The sequence below is a fragment of the Plectropomus leopardus genome, chromosome 22 (genome assembly GCF_026936395.1).
Source record: "Plectropomus leopardus strain MGB_pleo_1.0 chromosome 22, ASM2693639v1, whole genome shotgun sequence".
Taxonomy (NCBI): Eukaryota; Metazoa; Chordata; class Actinopteri; order Perciformes; family Serranidae; genus Plectropomus; species Plectropomus leopardus.
The window spans coordinates 6,424,149-6,444,788 of NC_142197.1; the positions used below are offsets into that span (position 1 = coordinate 6,424,149).

At 39.7% G+C, this 20,640-nt stretch overlaps 1 protein-coding gene across 10 annotated transcripts in view; it reads right to left on the reverse strand.

Annotated features, from left to right (window-relative positions):
* The window catches only part of ppp1r12a (protein phosphatase 1, regulatory subunit 12A), a 67,335-nt gene that overhangs the window by 21,987 nt on the left and 24,708 nt on the right, over nt 1-20,640 (reverse strand). For 6 of the 10 annotated variants that reach the window (XM_088072488.1, XM_088072487.1, XM_088072483.1 and 3 more), the window contains exons 2-11: nt 17,872-18,002; nt 12,711-12,829; nt 6,228-6,387; nt 5,395-5,539; nt 5,231-5,305; nt 4,849-4,940; nt 4,481-4,638; nt 3,294-3,415; nt 1,412-1,519; nt 573-797 (exon numbers count right to left, since the gene is read on the reverse strand). In XM_088072488.1, coding sequence (XP_087928614.1) covers nt 573-797; nt 1,412-1,519; nt 3,294-3,415; nt 4,481-4,638; nt 4,849-4,940; nt 5,231-5,305; nt 5,395-5,539; nt 6,228-6,387; nt 12,711-12,829; nt 17,872-18,002 — 1,335 coding nt within the window. The remainder of the gene's footprint in view (nt 1-572; nt 798-1,411; nt 1,520-3,293; nt 3,416-4,480; nt 4,639-4,848; nt 4,941-5,230; nt 5,306-5,394; nt 5,540-6,227; nt 6,388-12,710; nt 12,830-17,871; nt 18,003-20,640) is intronic. The other 4 variants (XM_088072485.1, XM_042510958.2, XM_088072484.1 and 1 more) reach the window with 3 other exon arrangements.

A 20,640-nucleotide genomic window follows, 5' to 3' on the forward strand; every position in this document is an offset into this window, starting at 1 on the left:
AAGATTTCTTAAACATCAGTACAAAATTAATTAAAATTTTATTTGCTATTAAAAACTATGGGATCTTAGCCCCTATAAGGCCCCTTCATACAGAGCTCTTTCTAGCAGCCTGTTGTGGCTTTTTCATCATTTTCAATGAGAGAAAAGCCTTTTGCTCACTGCTTTTATGTTGCTTAGTGCCTCACATTTTTCCGCTTTATGTGCTTTGGGCTTTGCACAAGTGCCAAGAGCACCTCAAGCTAAAAAACTTTAACTCAAATCGGACAATCATGCATCATCATTTGTGTTTTTTAATGTTACCTGGTGTACTGAAAGGCAGGACTAGCGTATAGTTTGTGTTGCACTAACGTTAGCTTACCTACTTGCAAGCTTGCAAGATCTCGCGGTTTTGGGTTTGTGCTTTTATGCTGGTATAGCACGATAGCATCAAGCCGTACTATATATGATTTGAATATTTTCAAATATGTGCATAAAATCTGTATTAAGTTGGTAAATGGGAACTCCATAAGAAGGAGCTCATTATATGGCTAAAAGAAAATAAGAAAATGACTATATTTTATACTATAGGTCACCTTCTCTTTGTCTTTGTTGTCCAGAGACGAAGAGAGACGAGGGCTGGATGCTGAGCGCATCACCCCGGTCGTGTCCTTCTCCCTCTGAGCCTCCTTGGTGGCTGTGATCTCGGCCAGTGCCCCATAGCTGCCCGTCTTCCTCAAACCCAGCCGCCACGACGCCGGAGACTCGTCCTTCCTCTCCTCCTCCACTTTAGTCGACACCTTTCCGGCAGGCTGAGCGGCCTGAGAGGGAGGAAGAGGCATCGTTTTAATGTGAAATGTTAACCATTTAAAAGTATATTAAAAGAGAGTTTTTAGTAATCTGGGTGAGTAACACAAAAGTCAATCATGTCAAAAACAGTTGGGATTAATCTCCAGGGGCTGCAGTTTCAATGTTTGAATGATGAAACCATTAGAGGACATTTTTAAGGAAGGGCATGCCAGTTAAGAGGTACAACCACATCCACACCTACTGGGCTAAAACTTATTCCAGAGTGAATGCTATTCTCACAAACAATTATGTAACACTTCTGTACAACAGTTTGGGATTTTAAGGGTTCAATTGATGATTTTAAAGTTTGTCCATTTTCAAAACAAACTATCAGAAGACGACAACCAACTAAACAAAACACAGAAGCCACACAGACACACGGTGAAAGCACGACCAGGACAGTGCGTTTGTTGATTACAAGTGAAAAACACCACTTAGGGTTGATGAGTGAAAGTCAGCATTAGGAAATTTTGATCAGCATCACCTGGGTCGGGCCAGGATGGTTAGGGAAGGGGTGTTAAGTACTTTTCAGTGCACAGGTGCATGTAGGATGAGAGAACAACTCTGGTGCACACCAATGCCTCACCATAGGTTTTTTGGGCACTAGAGAAATGCCAGTTTTGCGCAAGCCTTGACGCCACAATGCAGGACAGCCTGGCTCCGCCACAGGCATGAGGGGAGTAATACATTCAAACTAAAGCCAACCAAGACAAGAGGCCAGGATGAAAAAGATGCACAGAGGGAGGCAGGGAGGGCAGGGAGGAGGTTGAGACAGAGAAAAGCCAGAATAAGACAGAAGCAGCAGCAAAAGAAACACACTTTATGGCAAGGACAGATTTTTTTTTTTAGGCCTAGTCACACCACACAATGCTTACTGCCAAACCAGGGGGGACTACCGCTGTTGTTCTCAGTTGGAATAAGTGACAGATCCAACAAACATTTGGTAGTGTCAAAACTGGACGTTGTTAATGTTTTGCTCACTCTTTGTTAAGACAGAAGACATTGTGATGTGTGAGCACTAGGCTTCAAAGAGGGACTGAAACAAGGACATCATTGCAAGAAAAGAAGCAGAAAGAAACATTTAGGAAGTCTTGGATTGGTGGCCACTGATGCAGAACTAAAGGCTGCGCATTCAGAGTGACAGCGCATTGTAAGGTACCATATTATCTTAAGGGTAAATTCAGTACTTTTCAACCTGGATCACTTTTTCACATTTTTTTCTGTCTAAGTGACTAATCGCATAACAAGTTTTTATAGTTTTGAGCCAAAGTGCTACAGCTGGCAGCGGCAAAACATGCAGAAATTTAGCCACCATGTTGTCAGTAACAAGCACTTTTAGTGGACGTAGATAGATGGTGCACAAATGCCCGGAGTGTAGCTTGTTTTGACTTAATGGTATGAGCTTTGGGACTTTTATCTATCGATTTAAATGATTTTTTTCTATTCTTAATATATACCAGGTCAACTCTGGCAACAGAAAACACCTAAAAAAAATCCCAACAATTAAGCCTTTGAAGCCTGGGTCAAGATCACTTTTCTATCACTATTGCATTCAGATGCCTTTCACAAGTATTTAAACCTTTGAAGCATATTGATTTGATCTCTTTGTTCAAAAAACATAGAAAAAAGACAATAATAGTTTATTGCTAATTTTTGCATTGATCAATTCTTTCTTCCCACATTTAAAAAAAAAAAAATTAGGCTAATTTCCCAAGTTTCAAAGGGTTAAATATAAGTGTGGTTTTAAACCAGTGGACTGAAGGAAGCAGTTTCTCTTTAGTTAAATGCTTGGCCTCCTTTTTCCAGCAGAGGGCAGCAGACTCAAAAGTGGGAAAGCACTGCCATGTGAGCTTTGGTTTTATTTCTAACAGCCAATCAGATCCACTGCTTGGTGCACTCTAGCCTCCAGGTTTCCAAACAGTCTTATAGTAAACTGTTAACATCATCCAGAATCGACCACCAATCATCCCCACTGTGCAGCCCGTTGCCATGTTTGTTAAACGCCCGCGACAATCAGTCGTAAAACGTCATTCTCAGGGCCTCTGTGACATTTGCTGGCTGTGTGCGCTCATTGTGCTGCAACATGAAGAGCACAAATCACAAGCAGGGACGACTATTTCTGTGACGGCCTGGAGTACGAACTGCATTTATGTAAACCCCCGGTATCAGCCGGCTGTGAAATTAGGTTGGTGTTCAGGGGGGAGAACAACTCAATAGATGGTAAATTTGTGTAAAGAACGAGGCATCAACATGTCTCAGTAGAGCAAAACTGATGTTTCAGAGGAGGTGCAGTCACCACTTGAAGTGTTTGGAGGGTTCACATCACAGCTGTGCTGAAGAATTTCATTTCCTCCAAGGCCTTTCATAACTAATCAGCTGCTAATTTGAGTGAAATCTGTGTCTTTTTGTTACTGTGGCAGCTGTGTGCGCTGGGTAGGATGATAAATAACTGGTCCACCAGGTCGCACCTTCTTTACTGGTGAAGAGGGGGTTGTCACCTGGTTGGTTGGGCTAGTTGGAGGTGACACGGTGATGCTGGTCGGGGCGGGCGTCGTGCTGTTGCTCACCGATGCTGCAGGCTTGGTTTTGTCTGGAGAGGTCAAAAAGAAAAAGTATAAGAGTTTTGGGGGTCTTATTGAGCTGCAACAATAAGTTCATCAACAGAAACAGCAACTATTTTGATTATTAATTAATCATTAAAGTAATTCTTAATGCAAAAATGGCAGAAATTGCTGTTTACAGACTCTCAATTATGGAGATCAGAGGTTGCGTTTACCTAATATTTTCTGTCACTGTATTTTTTTGAACACGTATTTGAAAATCTGAAAGCCATCTGTTATTTTGACAGATAAGAACGCTGAGGGCAATCTACCAAACTTCAACAATGTCATGCCCCTGTCCAGTTGTGGGTGTGAAAATATTATTAGTTATTGTCTAGTCTTGTCTTGTTTTTGATCTCACATGCGTGACCTTGTTGTCTAGTCCACCATCACAGTTAGGTTATTTCCATCAATAACGATTATAAACACATTTAAGGACAGAATTTAACTGGCTCTGTGTCAGATATTAACCACTGCTGCAGAGCTCCTCACAAAGTGGCAAAATATGACGTGTTGGGATGAGATCATGTTGTGCTGTGTTAGCTCAAGCTAACTGGCAGAGAGAGCAGGAGGGGAGCAGCTCATTAAGACTTTCCTTCAGTGCAACGTCGATCAGCAGCAACAGACGATTATTAGTTAAATGTTATTAAATGTCGTATTATCATTAAAATTTAAACTGACTGGTAACAATACATTTTGAAACAACCAGTAGGAATAACACAACCTCTGATGAAGTTTTCCTGCTTTTCTGCGTTTTATATCATAATACACTGAATATTTTTGGGTTATGGACTGACAAAACAGGACATTTAAAGACATAACCGTCAACTTTTAGGAACTAAGATGGGCACAATGGGACATAATCATTAAAATAACTGTTAGTTGCAGCCCTGCAGTGAAGAATAAACATGCATTATAGAAAAGAAAGATTTTATGTGGTGGCACAAAGCTCAATAACATTTTATGTGAGTGATTTAACTGATACTTAATTTTTGGACCTGATTTACCAAAGTTTAAAATAAATCTCTCTCTCTCTCTCTTAAACACGCACGTACCTGCTTCAGTCTCTGACTCTGAATCTTCGTCGTCCTCTTCCTCACTGGAGCAGCTTGATTCGTCTTTCTTGCCCTCCTCTCCTTCATCCACCTTCTCCGGTTCTAAGGTCTCGATGCGTGGGGCGCTCTTTTCTGGCTCCAGAAGCAGCGTTTCTTTGCTGCAGCACACAAATTTAACACCATCAGTTCAGAAGTGCACCTTCAGTGCAGAGCAGCATTTTGAAGTCAAAGACAGAGAATCAAACTTTCTTAGCAAACAAGAAGTTCGATTAGTTATGTCAGTGCTTAGTTGGCTTGATATTCCTAAAACTAATTCATCAGACTCTTTTCTTTTTTTGTTTTTTTTTTCTCATCATCAAGCTATTTACCTCTTGAGTGGTTTCAGTGATTGGTTGTTGTCCCCAGTGGTTGTTGTTTCAATCAAAGGAGATTTCTTAACGTCTTTCTTGTCACCTATCAGCTGCAATGAAGAAAACAGAAATCAGAAATTCTAAAAGGGAAAAGGAAAGCAAAGCATGCAATTTTGGACACGCAGTGAATCTTGTAAAAATGAGTTAGATGCAATTTCACACAATCCCCCGTGCGTGTGTGGTACATAAACAAATAGCACTCTATCCTCTCCTATATATGCATAATCTATGATACAAGTTTACACAATCACGGGCTTTTACAATATTTTTATAGAAGAATTATAGGAATTATAGAAGTAATTCGAATTGATCCACTACTAAAATTGCATCATTGACTTACCAGATTTTGTTTCTTCTGTAGTTCTTCTAAATATCCCAGAACATCTTCATCTGCTACATCAAAAGCTGTCTGGCCCTAAAGGAGAGAAATTAAATAAAAAGTTATCTAAAATATAGATTGCACAGTACTTAATGGCAGAACAAATGATAGTTCCAGTTACTCACCATTTTATTAATGAGGTCCATGTCACATAGATTCTCCACCAGTATCCTACACGCCTCCTCTTTGCCCCAGTGTGCTGCTGCATGTAGAGGAGTCCAGCCATCATAGTCCTTAATATTTACATCATACCCTGCTTGGATTAAAAGCCTAAACAACAACAAAGAGAGAGAGAGGAGGGAAACAAAATAACAGTTTTTCTTAATATTTGCAAATCTGTGTTTTTCTGCTTTGATGCTGTCAGTTAATCTCCGTAGTTGCTGACAGCGTCTAGGCTTTTAGAAGTGCGTCAGCATTGTAACCCCGGGTCAGATTTGTGAGATACACCCTCTAAACAAATGGAAACATAATCTGAAAATCTTAGTCATCCCTAAGCCACGGCGGGATGAGGTTTGCAAATTTTAGAACTCTAATGTTGCAGCTCATTAATCTGTCATGACGGGGAAAACATTTAGATCTCCCTCTTGTATATGGGAGCTGCGCTAAACATCAGAGATCTCAGAGCTATCTATGGCAGTAGAGTGTGCTGGCTGTGTTCCCAGACCAGATGGACAGGTGGCTGCAGTTTCCTCAAGCGGTGGAGCTGTATTAACAGCCCACAGAGACAATGTCGGAACAACGCACTGACAAGATGCAGAAACCAAGATATGTTTGGCATTAGCAAAGAAAACACATGATGCTTGGCCTCAACGCGGTCTAGACTATAAATAGAGCTTATATAATGTAACAAACTGGGAAGGATTTATTTAATAACCAGTAATAAATGAGCTGGCTGTTACATTTTTGTCCCAGCAGAGAATGGCATAAAGTATACAGTTAAATCAAGATTGCTGCTTACTTTAAAACCTCGGCGTATCCTTTTGCAGCAGCTACGTGGAGTGCCGTCCCTCCAGACTTGGTGTGCCGGGTGTCCTGGATCTGGCCACTGTTGAGCCACTGCCGGGCGTCCCTCAGCATGATCCGCTCCTCCTCTTTCCGGGCCGCCTCGATGTCCACTCCTGGTGAGCAACAGGGGAGATTGATACCGTCAGAGTGGCACTAAAGGATTACTTTCTACTTAGGATCAAGCTGCCAGCTGTAACACTGAGCGCGGAGAGTAGAGGCACAAACATATTAAGGTATTTATAATAAGTGTACATCAAGAGCAAGTTTGTGACAATGGATTACAGAAGTGAGAACAGAAATAAAAGAGAAACTGTTGTATCTTGTCTATTATGTTTTTAATGGTGTGTTATGTGTTTGTATGTACCTTTGCTGTGTTTGAGTGAAGCCAAGACAAATTTCCACAGAGGTGACCAATAAACTCTGTCTAATCTATCTGATCTAATATTTCAATATATATCCATGAGAGAAATCTCTGAATATTTAAACACTTCAATGAACATAAGGGATGCATGATACAAATCAGGCTGATAAATTATTAGTTGATAATGGGAAATGAATGGTCTTATTCATTATTCCGATAGAGAGCCAATAATAAGAAGCCTGGTTGCTTTCATGGAGGGTGGCAGTGCACATTTAAAGTGGGTTTGCAAACCATCAATTAACACAGACAAAATGAAGATGAAAAACAAGACAAAGACGAAGAAGATTTCGGTTTTGGATTTGGTTAAGTCAGGGATATGGAATATTAAATCATCCATACTTTCTTAGTCTTTCTTGTGCATAAACTACAGGTTATACAGGTTTTTTTTTTAAATTAAAAAATCATATTCCTAATGATAATGCAGCAACAATGACAGTTATGACAAGTCTGTTGCACAAGGCACCTCTGTGCTTTTATTAATGTCATCCATTGCATTTAAGGTCTGTGAAGGCAAAAAAGAGATGACATTATTCTGGCAGCTTCTCTAAACACTAAAGGGTGTTTTAAATCCCTTGCTCTGCTTTAGCTAACAGTTTTGTGCCAAAATTCTGTCAATTTGTCAATGAAATAATGGCTGCAAAAACACAGGCCTCAGCCAGTTAAGTGGGTCAATATGTCGAAGCAATAAGCTGCACGCAGACACAGTGAAAACAGGCCTGTATTGTCTTGTTGACACCTGGTTGGATCACGAGGCGGTCTGAAATGCAGTTGACTTGAGTAGTTGACTTGTGGACGGAGTGTTAACTGTGTTGAACTACATAAACAGTGATCTGAGGAGTGCTCTGGGGCAGGAGCCAAAACTTCAGCTGATCTTATAGTTTTTTGTTCTTCTCCCAAGGATACATCATCACTCATTTCCTGACACTCGAGAAAGCTTGAAGATCGCCTCGAGCTTTTAAACCAATGAAAGAGGACATCTGTGTCTCAAAGTATGGCTTAAGAAAAAGGGCAGGCAGAGGAAGAGTCTAACTTTACCCCCAAAATTTATATTGCTAGCTGGAGAGAAACACAAGGAGGTTTGTTAAGTAAGAAGAGGGCACCTGATGCCTAAACAAATTCATAGAGGCTTTGCATCCTCAATTTTTTGCTAATTGGCTAATGCAAGATAACAGTAATATCCTGGCTTGTTTTCTGTTTATGGGCTCAAGTCTGAGAAAGCAAAACTAAAATGGCAAGCAGGTGACTTTTTGTTGAGTCTATGGTTTGACTGAATTTCGCGTTTCATTTCAAACATTTTAAAAAAAGTGACTTTGGGACAGGAACTCGACCAGTGTCTCACTATAGTTTGATTGTCAGTGAAGAAGTGATTTAGTAACAGCCGCCAAAATATTTGCCATTCTTTTGTTTTTAACTTAAAAAAAGGGGAAAAATCAAAAATGGTCAGTATAATTTCAGCTGAACTGTGATATCGTTTTATAATATTACAATGAGATAATAAGTGAGAAGTGTGGTCACAATGTAAAATTAAAGACTAAGGTTGGGTACCTTTCACATTTAAACTGATACCAGAACCTAGAATACGGTACCTGCACCTAACGGTTCACTTTTTCGGTTACGCTGTCTGAAATAACAACAGTGTAATTTTAGTTGTATAACATAAATGCAAACTTCTAGCTGCTGTTCTAGCTGCTAAAAAGTGAACCTAGGTTGCAATGTGTAGCTAAATATATTTATTCAGTGTCTTTTAATATGGCATCAACCTTGTGTTTACGCTCATATTGTCCTAAAAAACAAAAAAACTGGACTTTGAGCATAGATAATTGCTAAGGTCATGATAATAATTGTGAGATGCAGCAGAAACGCAAACCTGCATGGAGCTGAAAGAAACAGCTGCATAGATTAAAATAAGAGCATATTTGTAGTGTGAGATAAAAAAAAAAAAGCGATATTCTTCGGCTTCGACATGAGGAGGCTTCCACCAGGCGCCGCTGCGCCACGTTCTGGGTGTGACCTGGGTTCGTTCTGTCCTTAGTTGTCTAGAGTGGCTGTGATAAGCTGCTGGTGGCCACATCACAGCTGGGACACAGCACACTCTCTTACCAAGATGCACGTTCTCAGGTACCGAAATTCGGCACCATAATGCGAGCTGGTAATTTGAGTGGTAATCCTCCTAAAGTTTGGTACCCATCCCTATTAAAATCATGACTCACGTGCATCAAAAGTTTGAAAAACTGCTTGTCACAAAACATTGTCACAAAACACAAAACAACATAAAGTTTACAGTATGGTATGTATATACTATATCCCTATGTAGTGATTAAATGGTGAAACACACACGGAAATGCTACAATTTAAACTTGAGCTGTGATGTAAATCCATCTGATCTTGTCAAGTAAGAGCTAAACGCAGTACACACACACTATGGAGGAAAATGAGCCTGATTGTTCTTAAGGCTGTTCAGATAATGTAGGCAATAGGAGCTGGCCAGGTAGACCAGTGTCCCGTGATCTCTTGGGAAGTAGCCTACACTGTGTCTATAAAAAGCTGGCAGCCTAATGGCCTCTAAGTAGGACTACAGAACAAGAACTGAGTGGAGGAGTTGGCAGCAGTTCAAAGTTAAGATTTTACAAGAGAACAGTACATCTTCCACGCGAGAAGGTAAAGAGAAAATTCAATATACCAAAAAAGGATTTGCCTCCCCCCTTCAGCTCACTGACAAAAAAAACAGTACCTCTAGTATATCTGGTAAAGCCAAAATGAAATATTTACAGAAATCTACCCTGAAGCAAGCACCAGGATCCTCTCAGGTAATGCAGTTACTGATTTTTTAGAAAAAACAAAACCAAAAGGGGCAAAAAACATTTGGAGCTGAGAGGAAGCTTTCACAACAATGCAAATAATCCATGTGTCTCAGGACCAGGTGCAGAGTGTGATTTAAAACTGGTTCCCAACTGGTCCAGATTTACCTTCGACATTAGTTCCAAGGTCAGCACATAAAAGAAATGACCAATTTTATTTCATAAACTATAAATAACACAAAGACTTAAAAGAAAATTATATAAAACATATTGTAAGAATACAGTGCAATTAGTTAAAACTAGGGTGTTTCTAAGATTTGAGGACATCGGGGGCTTACCGCCACCGGAAAAAAAAAAAAACAAAAAAAAACTCTATATATATATATTATAGGAAACATGCCTTTTCTCTTTGAAAACTTTTGGTAATTTTATTTTTGGGGATTTTAAAAAATAAGATGCCTTCCAAACCCATGGGCCTGACAAATTAAACATATCCAAATATGACACCATTTGTCACAGCCAGAAACTGCAAAAATAGAAATGATTGCTGGTTATTCAAGTTTTTGTCTGTCTTTAAACACATCATGTTTGCCGAACACTTCATGCGTTTTAACCGAGTCATTCTGGGATTTTCGAGGAAAAATATTTGTAGCTTTGGGGAGGGTAAAAAGAAAAAAGAAAAGACCACATAATACCAAGAACAGGGCAAAAAAATAGCTACTGTTCTAAGACAGAAAAAAAAAACCTCACTCCACAGCAGGAAATCACACTTCAAAATAAAGGCACTGAGCAGCAAATTCACTGTAGTAATAAAGTGTTTTCACAAACATGGTCATGAGTCACTTGCAGTCAATTCAGAATGGACCCACAACTCACCAGTGGAGGAACCACTGGTTTGGAAACATTGTGAGAGTGTCCACCTTCAGTCCATTTCAAGGACAGACAGCAGCCTACAGGGCTGTCCAGTCACTTGACCCAGCCAGGGTCAAGAAGAGGATCTAGAGGCTGTCCCTGCTGAGGGGGAAACCATGGCCACTTGCTAACAAGTTTAACCCCATGACTGGTGTCTCTTTGAGAGGAGAAAATCACATTACAATCATACAGAAGCGTTACACAACAGCTAGTTGCATAATGCTGCCTGCTACCTCTCGCACAGAGAACTGAGCTGTGGATTGTCTGCAGCTGCCCGAGGCCAGGATCATTGCAAATTCACTTTTCAGCTGAGTTTTATCTCAAAAGCAGATTTATGCATGTCTGCATTAAAGAAAAAAATAAATAAGCCTCAAACCTGAATATATAATGTCAACAAAATGAAAATGTATTCTGTGGTCGGTGAGCACGGTAAATAAAGATGCACATTTTGTTTTGCATCCATCAGTGATGGATCTTAGAGGAGGCAGCGTGCGGATGCTCAGAACCAGGCAGCACATCGTCAGACGTCGGGAAATAAAAGCTGACAGCTGCCGCTGGCCGAGATGCTTGAGGTTCGGGTGGGTGCATGTCTCGCCGCCGTTATATAACATGGACAAGGACTGCAACATGCAAATAACACTTGAGTGTAATTATCACGGGATGCTGTGTGCTTTCAAACACTTGGACCTCAACTTAAAGTACTGAAGAGATTGACAGTACCCCCTCCAAAGACGCTTGAGGTATTAGACAGTTAATACTAACGCACAAAAAACTTAAAACTATGGCAATATATTGAAGGCATTATGCTGTACAACGACGACAACTAATCCAAATTCAAGTGTTGATCAGTTCCATGCTGCTACTAGCGGAGCGATAAATAAAGCACTTAATTAATCATGACCCAATTACTCAACGGAAACTACAGATCTGGCTTTGAGCAGTTTCATGTAGGAACTATTTTCTTTCAACCGAACTCCATCCGCCATCCAACATAAAAATGCTCAGAAGGTCTGTGGATTTTCTTGAGTAACCAGGTCATGATTTCTGGAAAGAGACCAGTTTTTCAAATGTACTTTTTTGGCGATTAAATTGGAGAGACAGCAGACATCTCTATGGTCGATATCGCCAACACTATGCAACTCACACCAAAACAATCTAGACGATGAATAGAACTACAGGTAAGAGGAATATTTTGAATTTGGGGGTGAAATCTCTCTTTAAAAAAAGTGGCAAATAGTGCCACAGAGAGGGGCAGGTCAGCCAACCTTTATTAGTGATCTGAGGAGCCCCCCTCTGGCCCCGGGCCGGTTAACACGTCTGTGCGTGGCCTCTCACCATAGGAAGGCGCCTTTCATCAACTCAAGAATGCCGGGGCCCAAAATAGAAATACTCGACTTTTTCAGTTTTGAATCATCACGAGTGCTCCCAACACAGCTGGATCACTTTTCTACATTATGTACGTTTTCTTCAACCAAGCAAGTGAAAAACAGCAGGTGACTGACACTAAATGAGAACTCAGGCTCTATTTGACAACATACTCATACATGCATGAAACAGACAAAGGGCCCCTAACACCTGTCCCGCCATTTACATGCTTGACACATCAGGGGCCAGACGCATAAACGACACGAAAGCACAAAAACCATGCGAACACCTTTTCCCACACTAAACTGGAGTTTATGAAGGAAGAATGTGCAGTGAGAATGTGAAGATGATTTAAACTGAGATCGCTGCAGGTGATATGATGATGTGATACATGATGACAGATTTAATATAAGTTGAGGGACGTAAAACACTGTTTTGAGGTTGTTTGCTCTATAAAATGTCAATCAAAGGCATATTCATAAAGATCATTTTAAATGATTTGTAAGTGCTAAGGTTCATTGTTATTTTTATTTACATTCATCTCCCTGTTAGTGATCACAGTTTTTTTCGGCTGAAGCACTCTGTAAAGTCAGATTAAACGTGAGCACTATGAATTAATCACTGATAATTGTTCTAATATTTTAAAATAATAATGATTATTGAGATGTTACGGCCATGAAATGTGATGACTTAGTGGTTTGGACATTTCAGGCTGTGACTGCTATAGTGACAGATGCTCTGGCACCATTAGAAAACCTCGCTGATGTGACACCGTCATTGAAATTGCATATTTACTGTATTTCTCATTGACAAGTCGATATGTGAATGTTTTTTTTTAATCTGCAGGAACCCCAGAATATTATCTGTACATAAATTGTTAGGAGAGAAGTATGACCCAGTGGTCCAACATGGACCATACAGGACGTCTTTAACACCGTACCTTGTCTGTTGATCTCATTCTGCAGAAGCTCCTCCATCGCTTCCTCTTCAGCGATGTCCAGCGGCGTCTCACCTTCACTATTCACAACTCCTACATTGGCACCCTGGCTGATCAGATACCTGCAACAACAACACATTAAGGTTTGAACTAAGATTATATTTATATAAACATCCTTATAAAATTGTCCAAAGTGGTCTTACTCTGAAAGAGATTTGCGTCTGGTGGATTTTTAAAAAAAATTTTTAAAGTTTGAGGTCAAACTGGAGCCTCTGACAGGGTGAAAAGAAACTGAGGTAGGGTCAACTGTCACTTCCTTTAACTGGCAAGGAAACAGTTGAAGGACAGGAGCTGTGTAATGCTGCTTTTGGTTCAGCGCCAAAATGGATTGACACGAGATAACACTCTGCATCTCCTGTTTTGCCTGTCATATCTTCCCAACATGTTGAGGCCAAACTAAATTTATTTACTGATAGAGCTGCAATGATTACATGGTTAACTTAGTAGTCGATCAAAAGAAAATTAATCACCAACTATTTTCATAAAAGATCTATTGTTTCTGTCATTTTTGCAAGTAAAAATGTCAAACATTTGCTGGCTCTAGCTTCTTAATGTGAACATTTTCTGCTTTTGTTTGTCATTTAAATTCAGAGGTTTGGGGTTTTGGACTGTTAGTTGGACAAAAGAAGCAATTTGAAGACGTCACTTTGGGCTCTGGGAAATTGTTATTGACATTTTTCCCCAATTTTGACATATATAAACTAAATGATTAATTGTGAAAATCTGCAGATTAAAGAAATAACAAAAACAATCATTAGTTGCAGCCCTATTCACCCATAATAGTGTTTGCATGGGGGAAATTAATTACAATAATTAAATGCTTGATTATCTATTGCAAAGTTTTTGTCATTTTATTCTATACTGCTTAAAATCCTATATAAGACATGCAAAAATTAATATCCCCCCCAAAAAAAATTGAGTAAAAGGGTCCTGTCTATAGAGACAAGAGCATACCAGTAATGCACAAGTCCTGTACTGGTGTTCAGCACACACTGAACTTACAGCACACACTGAACTTACAGCACACACACTATATGACAAAGGTAAATAACCATGGTCTGTGTTCAAATAAGTATGATGCTAATGGATCCTAAGCCACATAGTGTGTTTAAATTGCAGAGGGTCTGTGCAAACAGAGCGGACTCGCCACACCTACAGAATAAAGACAAAGAGGCGTCTGAATGAGGAGTGGCACAAAGCCAGACAAGGCATGGATGTTTACCATTCTTTGGGTTTTACACTAAACTACCGTCTGGTTCATCTTATAGTACGTAACTGCTGCTATAGATTCAACTAAAGCATTAATTACTCCCAATCACATGCTTTGTACTGGAGAGGTTAAGTGGTGCTTGCTTCAGCAAGAAGTTGCTGATGACAAGGCAGTTTTAAGGGAAAATTTTAATTTTAGAGATGATTTAGTTTAAACATCAAGTTTTGGGCCTTGTTCAGACAGCCACACCAAATCGTTTTTTGGCATATCCAGATTGATTTTAGGAAGTCTCGAGCAAAAAAAAACAGATACAAGTGCAATTTTTTCAAATTGGACCCAAACCTCATGTGAAGGTGGTTTGAAATGCCACTAAAGGTTTCAACACAGGCGCCTCAGTCCGGCCGCTCAAATCGGATTTCAAAGTGTCTTTGACCACAACACACTTTGACAACGAGATCAAATCCAGAGTGACCAAGTTTTAAACAGATTCATGCTGCTCCAAGCAGAGTGACAAATCAATAAACAGAGTGATAAATATATTATGACCCAGTTTCTCAAAAAACAACAAACCACAGACTTTGTTGAAAAAAAACTAGAAACTCACAGTTTCATGTAGGAATTATTTTCTTTCTACCGAACTACACCCGCCAATCATATCACCGTGCAGAAGACAGCGTGCATCTACTCATGGATGAGAGACTTGTGACAGCGTGAGATGTAAACATTAATGGCGTCCTCCTTGGCTGAGTTGTTACGTTAGCTAGCTCAGTGGTGCTAGGTGAGCTAGCAGCAGATGCACGCTTCCTTCTGTGCAGTGATATGGTTGGCGGGTGTAGTTTAGTTCAAATAAAATACATCAAATTGCTCTCAACAAGATCTGAGGATTATTTGGAGTAACTGGATCATGGTTTTTGGAAAGAGACATTGCTCTCGTGTTTTTCAAAAAAAAAATTTTTAGCGCACTGAGCACCACAAGCCGAGAGTCATCAATTTCCATTATATTAGATTGAAAACATAAATCGCCAACGCTCACACCAAAAAAATCTTGATTGATGAATAACAATACAAGTAAGAGGAAAAATATGTTTTTGATTTGAAGTGAACTGTCCCTTTAAACCTCCATAAATTATTGCTGACAACCAAATTTTAACACTGTATCAAAGGCCACTTAGTGATTTAACCCTTTGTATTTTCGTCTCCCCAACAGAGATTCAAGACCATTTTACCCATTCAACATGTTGGCTTCAGCTGCTTCCCATTAAAGCCGCGGTGAGACTCAGGCCCTTCTCATTAGGCCAACACACCACTTGAAACACACTCAGCGCTTATGACTTCCCCCCAAATGGCAACTTACTTCAGTTACGTCTCAAAGTTTTATATCTTCTTGATTGGACTTTCTATTCCGCCTATTTTGGTTCAGCTTTACTAGGTTTGATGGCTTTGTGGTCTGGAGCCCCACTGTGGGATTTCGAACCCAACCCTACCATTAGATGGCTGTGGTGACACTCAGAGATACAGTCCTGCTCTGGAGTTCCCGTTACTGTGAATGAGGATGCTGGGATTAAAAATGGGTCTACTGAGAGCTCACCGCCCACATCAGGTTGCAGAGTTTCACTCCATGGCATGATGTCTCCATTAGTCACCCGTATCAGGCCAACCACTTGACCTTTTCAGTCATTGTCTGACAACAAAAAACTTCTTGTTTTCTGTAATACTAGCCAGTGCTGATGCTGGGTTCATGAGGCCTACTGGACACAGTATTGCTGCGTCTGAGACGTCAAAAACACTAAAATATTTCAGAACTGCGTTGACATTTTTAATACAGCAGTTCGTGTAGAATTTGCCTGTAGATCTTCTTTTCATCAAAGTTAAATCTAAGGCTTTTTAAAAAAACTTTTTTTAACACCACTCTGAGTGAAATTTAAAAAAAAACATTATAATAACCAAAAATAAAAAATCACGAACCAACATCAATTACTAGTTAAGATTAGGGACAAGCATTGGATTTATTACCTTGTACCTCATTTTAGTCATGCAGCAAAACTCTTATGGGTTAATGCAAAAGGCATAAACTAATTTCTTAAAAAGTATATGTTACCAGAAATTTTAAGATTTTACAATGCAATATTTGAAAAAAAAAAAAAAATTATAAAATCATGCTTTCAATGTCTCAGCGTTTTGAAAGACTTTTGAAAGACTGATTTAAGAGATTTAAATAAAAATGAAAGCTGTGTTTTCAGATTAATGAATTCAATGCTTTTCAAGGCTTTTTAATGATCTACAGGAACCCTGATTACAACAATAATAGCGGGCTGGAATTTGCCTGGTAGCTTTTTTGTACAAAAGCCAAATGTTTATCTCCCTACAAGCAGTTGCACTTTCTTTTTGGGAAAACATCAATAGTAGGGATAAACCTGTAGCCAGGTTCCTGTAATGTAACACAGAAGTAAAGCAGGTCACAGCACACTCCCAATATGCTGAACAATGAGTACAACTGAGCTCCTTCAGCCCCTTTAGCCTATTTAAATATTCTCTGATAACATCTCCCTGTGAGCAGTCCTCTTACCTGAAAAGGACTCAGGGCAAGAAAATACTACAGAGCAACTCTAGAGCTCGATTCCAGTTATAGTGGCCTGATCTCTCCATATTTGATTACATCACTCTGACAATGTGTGTCTAAGCTATCAAATGCACTGCCGCTCCTGTCAAAATGTGTCGAGAACTGCGTGCTGCTGAAAACGATGGCTTCTGACGTGTTGATTGTGGCGTGCTAGTTGCAATGCCCATGGGCGGTATACAGGTGCCAACTGGCAGTTGTTGACAATGTTGAGGGATTCAAAAGAAATTTGTCCAAACAATGTTACAACAAATGGTAAAACTGGTTAAGAGTGCTTCTGCGCAGCCTTAACAAGTAAGTGGGGAAGTGCAAAATAACTACTTAGGGCATGGTTGCACCTTTAATTTACAGCCACTACAAATGCTTGAATTTGCCAGTGACAGGCTCAGATTATTTATCTAAGTGTCTGACAACTTATGGATAGAATCCCTACAGAGACAGACCTTTTTTGGTTAAAGAGTAAGTAACCTTTTAGTTTAACCAGAAACAGCTCAGAAAATTGCTATTGTCAAACTCACCAGATATTTTTATCACTGTAAAACACACTCCATTCAAAGGTGACAGAAACAAAGTAAAACTAACAAAAAGGGTTTATGTTTGTCTTTCCACTGTCCCAATAATCACCAACTCTGGTTTGGTTAAAATAACCCCTTACTTCACACATTTAGTTGTGTAAATATGCAAGCTCTGGTGGGTTTGGACGCTGAATGACATCAAGCATGCCCCAAGCGGTTAAACTGCAGCGTGTTTTGATGCTGCCAACTGCAGCACTCTTGCTTAATACTGGACCAATTACAAAAACTGTTGTTCCCATTAGTTACTTAGTGATACAAAAACATGCATACCCTTCAAGGTTGCATAGCACCCCATTCTGGTTTCTGCATTTATTGTTACATTGTTTTGACAAATTTCCTTTGAATCCCTTAAATCCTCAACGAGTGCCAATTGGCATCTGTGTACACTATAAATGCCCATGGGCATATCAGCTCACATGCAAGAATCAACACGTCAAAAGCCATCATTAAACACAGAAGCAGCTCTCGTCACATTTTGACAGGAGCAACAGCGCATCATAGCAGCTGGACCTTAAAACAGGAACCTTATTAACCCTACCACACTGATGTTTTCACACAAACTGAACTGCAAGGTTCATAAATGTGCTGCTATAAAAAAACAAAAAAATATGCTAGATACAAAACAGGATGTGAGGATGAGGTTGCAGAGACCTGATGAAACAGATACTGCTGCTTCTTAGAAACAGGCCTCTCAGTACTTACTCTGCTATGTCCAGGTATCCACAGGAAGCTGCAGCGTGGAGGGGGATCCAGCCCTCATTATCAGGCTGGTTGATGCTGGCTCCATGTTCCACCAGGAAAGTCACCATGTCGACATTGTCATCTATGCATGCCTGAGAGAGGACAGAAAGAAGAGGACGTAAGGCCACTGCAAGAAGCGCAGAGCATGACCTACCCTGCGTGTCTATGTGGAAATGCACACATACATATGAGCTTATGCCTGTGCTATAGTTACACACAGCTTGCATAGAAGTAGCATTGCACTGTGTGATTGCTTGCCACATGCGTCCAGAATTGTTGGGGAATTCTGGCAGCCGGAGCATTCCCAAAATGCCTCCACATAACAAGAGTGCTTGAAATACCACAAAGCGTAGTACTGCTGATGGAGGCAGTGAGGTACTGGGACTATATGCTGCTGCTGCTTTATGCAAAAAGAAAGACAATTCATTTACACTTTGAAAGACTGCTTTTACTTTAACATTCAGCTCTGCACATTAGCCAAATACTTGTGAACGTGTGATAAATCAAACCACGGAAATAACCAACAAACTGTACGTTTTTCTCTTACACTAAGCAGCTGATGAATCACTCGATTAAATCCACATTTGTGGTGGAGCAGAAGTTAAACAGCTTCATTTGCCAGCAAATTCGTTCAGTTAATCAATTCTAGTCATTAGGACCTGTGTCATTCTCTGGTGCTGGGGACAAGCTACAGATCTTATGCCAGCCTCTTGGTTAACCCCTTGAAACCTGAGAAAATTGGCTTGACTTATTTAAAAAAAACACATTGGAAGGCAATGAGCAATAAAAGAAGAAATGACACAAAAAAATTGTAAAAATTAGTAAAAAAGTACAAGAAAATAACATTAAATTAGTGTAAAAAACAGTGTAAACAACCTAGAAAAGTGCCTCAAGATTTAGAATACTTCTGCAAAATAATTTTAGATATGTAATTGTGGTAATTATAAGTATAGCTTTTCCTTAGCTTTCTTCCTTTCCCCTAGACATTTAACCCTCACCTTTTTAAAATAGTAAATCTATGTACTTCTTGCAATTTGTGAAACATTTCAAGTTGCTCGTTGCCTTTTTTCCCTATGTTTTGACAAAAATTGCACCAATTTTCTCAGTTCAAAAGTTGAAATACTTGTGAAAGATGCCTGAAAGCAGCACACGAAAAGTGATATTGCTCCATATTTCAAAGTGCTAAAGAGGATGTCCTGAACAGGCATTAGGTGAGAGAATTAATTGGAGCATGATGAAGAAAATCTGAACACTCATAAAACATTTAAAACTCAACCTCAGACTTCCCTCACATGATTTTATGGCATACTGTCAAAGGAAAGCCAGAACGCTTGGTTAAAAACTAGCAGACCACCCACAAACATATCATGCATGTCTGATAATGACTGACACGTCCTACACTGTCACCAAAGAAGCACCCACATCAAGATGGGCGCGCTTTAGCATGCATTTTCTTAATACCTTCATGATGTTGGTTAACTATTTTCTCTGTAGCAAACCAAACCGTATACGACCGATGGCACAGTGAAAACAAAAGTGAAACCCACAGAAATAAAAGCAGCAAGTGGGAGAGATCTAATTTAAGATCTGCTGACAGATGGAGTGGGAGATGTTGTGATTTTTACCTATAACATGAAACTGAATTTGCACCAGGGTGGGCGTCCTTTGGGTTTCTGTTATGCATAATCAACACAACTGGCTGTCAGTCAAGTGTTCGTTAAAGGACTGATTCATCCACAAAATGGCCATTTGTATATCAGTTAGTAACGCTATGTTACATTAATTTTTTGGAGAAAATTTCTCTCACATTTCCATAGAAAACAGACAAATATTGACAAGGGTACAGCAGCAACAGCAAAACTATATCAAAACTGTTTACAAACTCACAAAACCTGTGAAGTATAATCCAAGTCTCAATTATCTTGCCTTATGCGGTTATGTACTTTCTAAACATGCATTTTTCAGTCCCTCCAGGAATTTGTGGGCTATTTTGGGGATTGCTGCAGCCTGAAATGCTGCTAGCATTTCTAAAAAGATACAATGCATGTTGTGATGTTTACAGGTTGGTTAACATTTGACACTGACCTGTTAAGCTCACACTGATAGAACAATGTTAGTAGACATTCTGTTCTATACCAAGCAACTGTTTTGTGTTTAGTTTTTGGAAAGCAATTAAACAGCTGATAATGCTTCTATTTCTGTAGTATTTTCTTTGTTTAAAACCTACTGATTTCTGCATGATGAATTAATATAGAAGTTGTGTAAGGCCAACCAAAATGTCTGTCTCTGGGGGCATTTTGGTGGTCTACAGTGGAACGAACATGTAATTGCAAATTCCCCAGGGTTCTAAGTCTGACAATGGGCCATTGCTGCATGTCGTCGCCAGTATCTCTCTCTCCGTATTTCCTGTCTCTTCCCCATTGTCTTCAGTCAAATGAGGGAGACAATATCCCCCCAAAATACAAATTTTGGGAGCATTCTGCCAAGAACTTGCATCACTGTAAATTTTGTCCTGTGACAATAAGCCTTCCCACGACCCCCTCACTGTTGGGCAACACTACTAACCACTAAGCTTCTGCTGTTTTGTGAACAAACATGAGTAGCAATGTTATCTTCCAAGAATAATTTATCCAAAAAGTTGGAACTGACAGTATTTCTCTCTTGCATGGGTCAAGTAAATCGATAGATTTGCACACTAAATATTTACAAAAATGAATATGCCGTGATGCA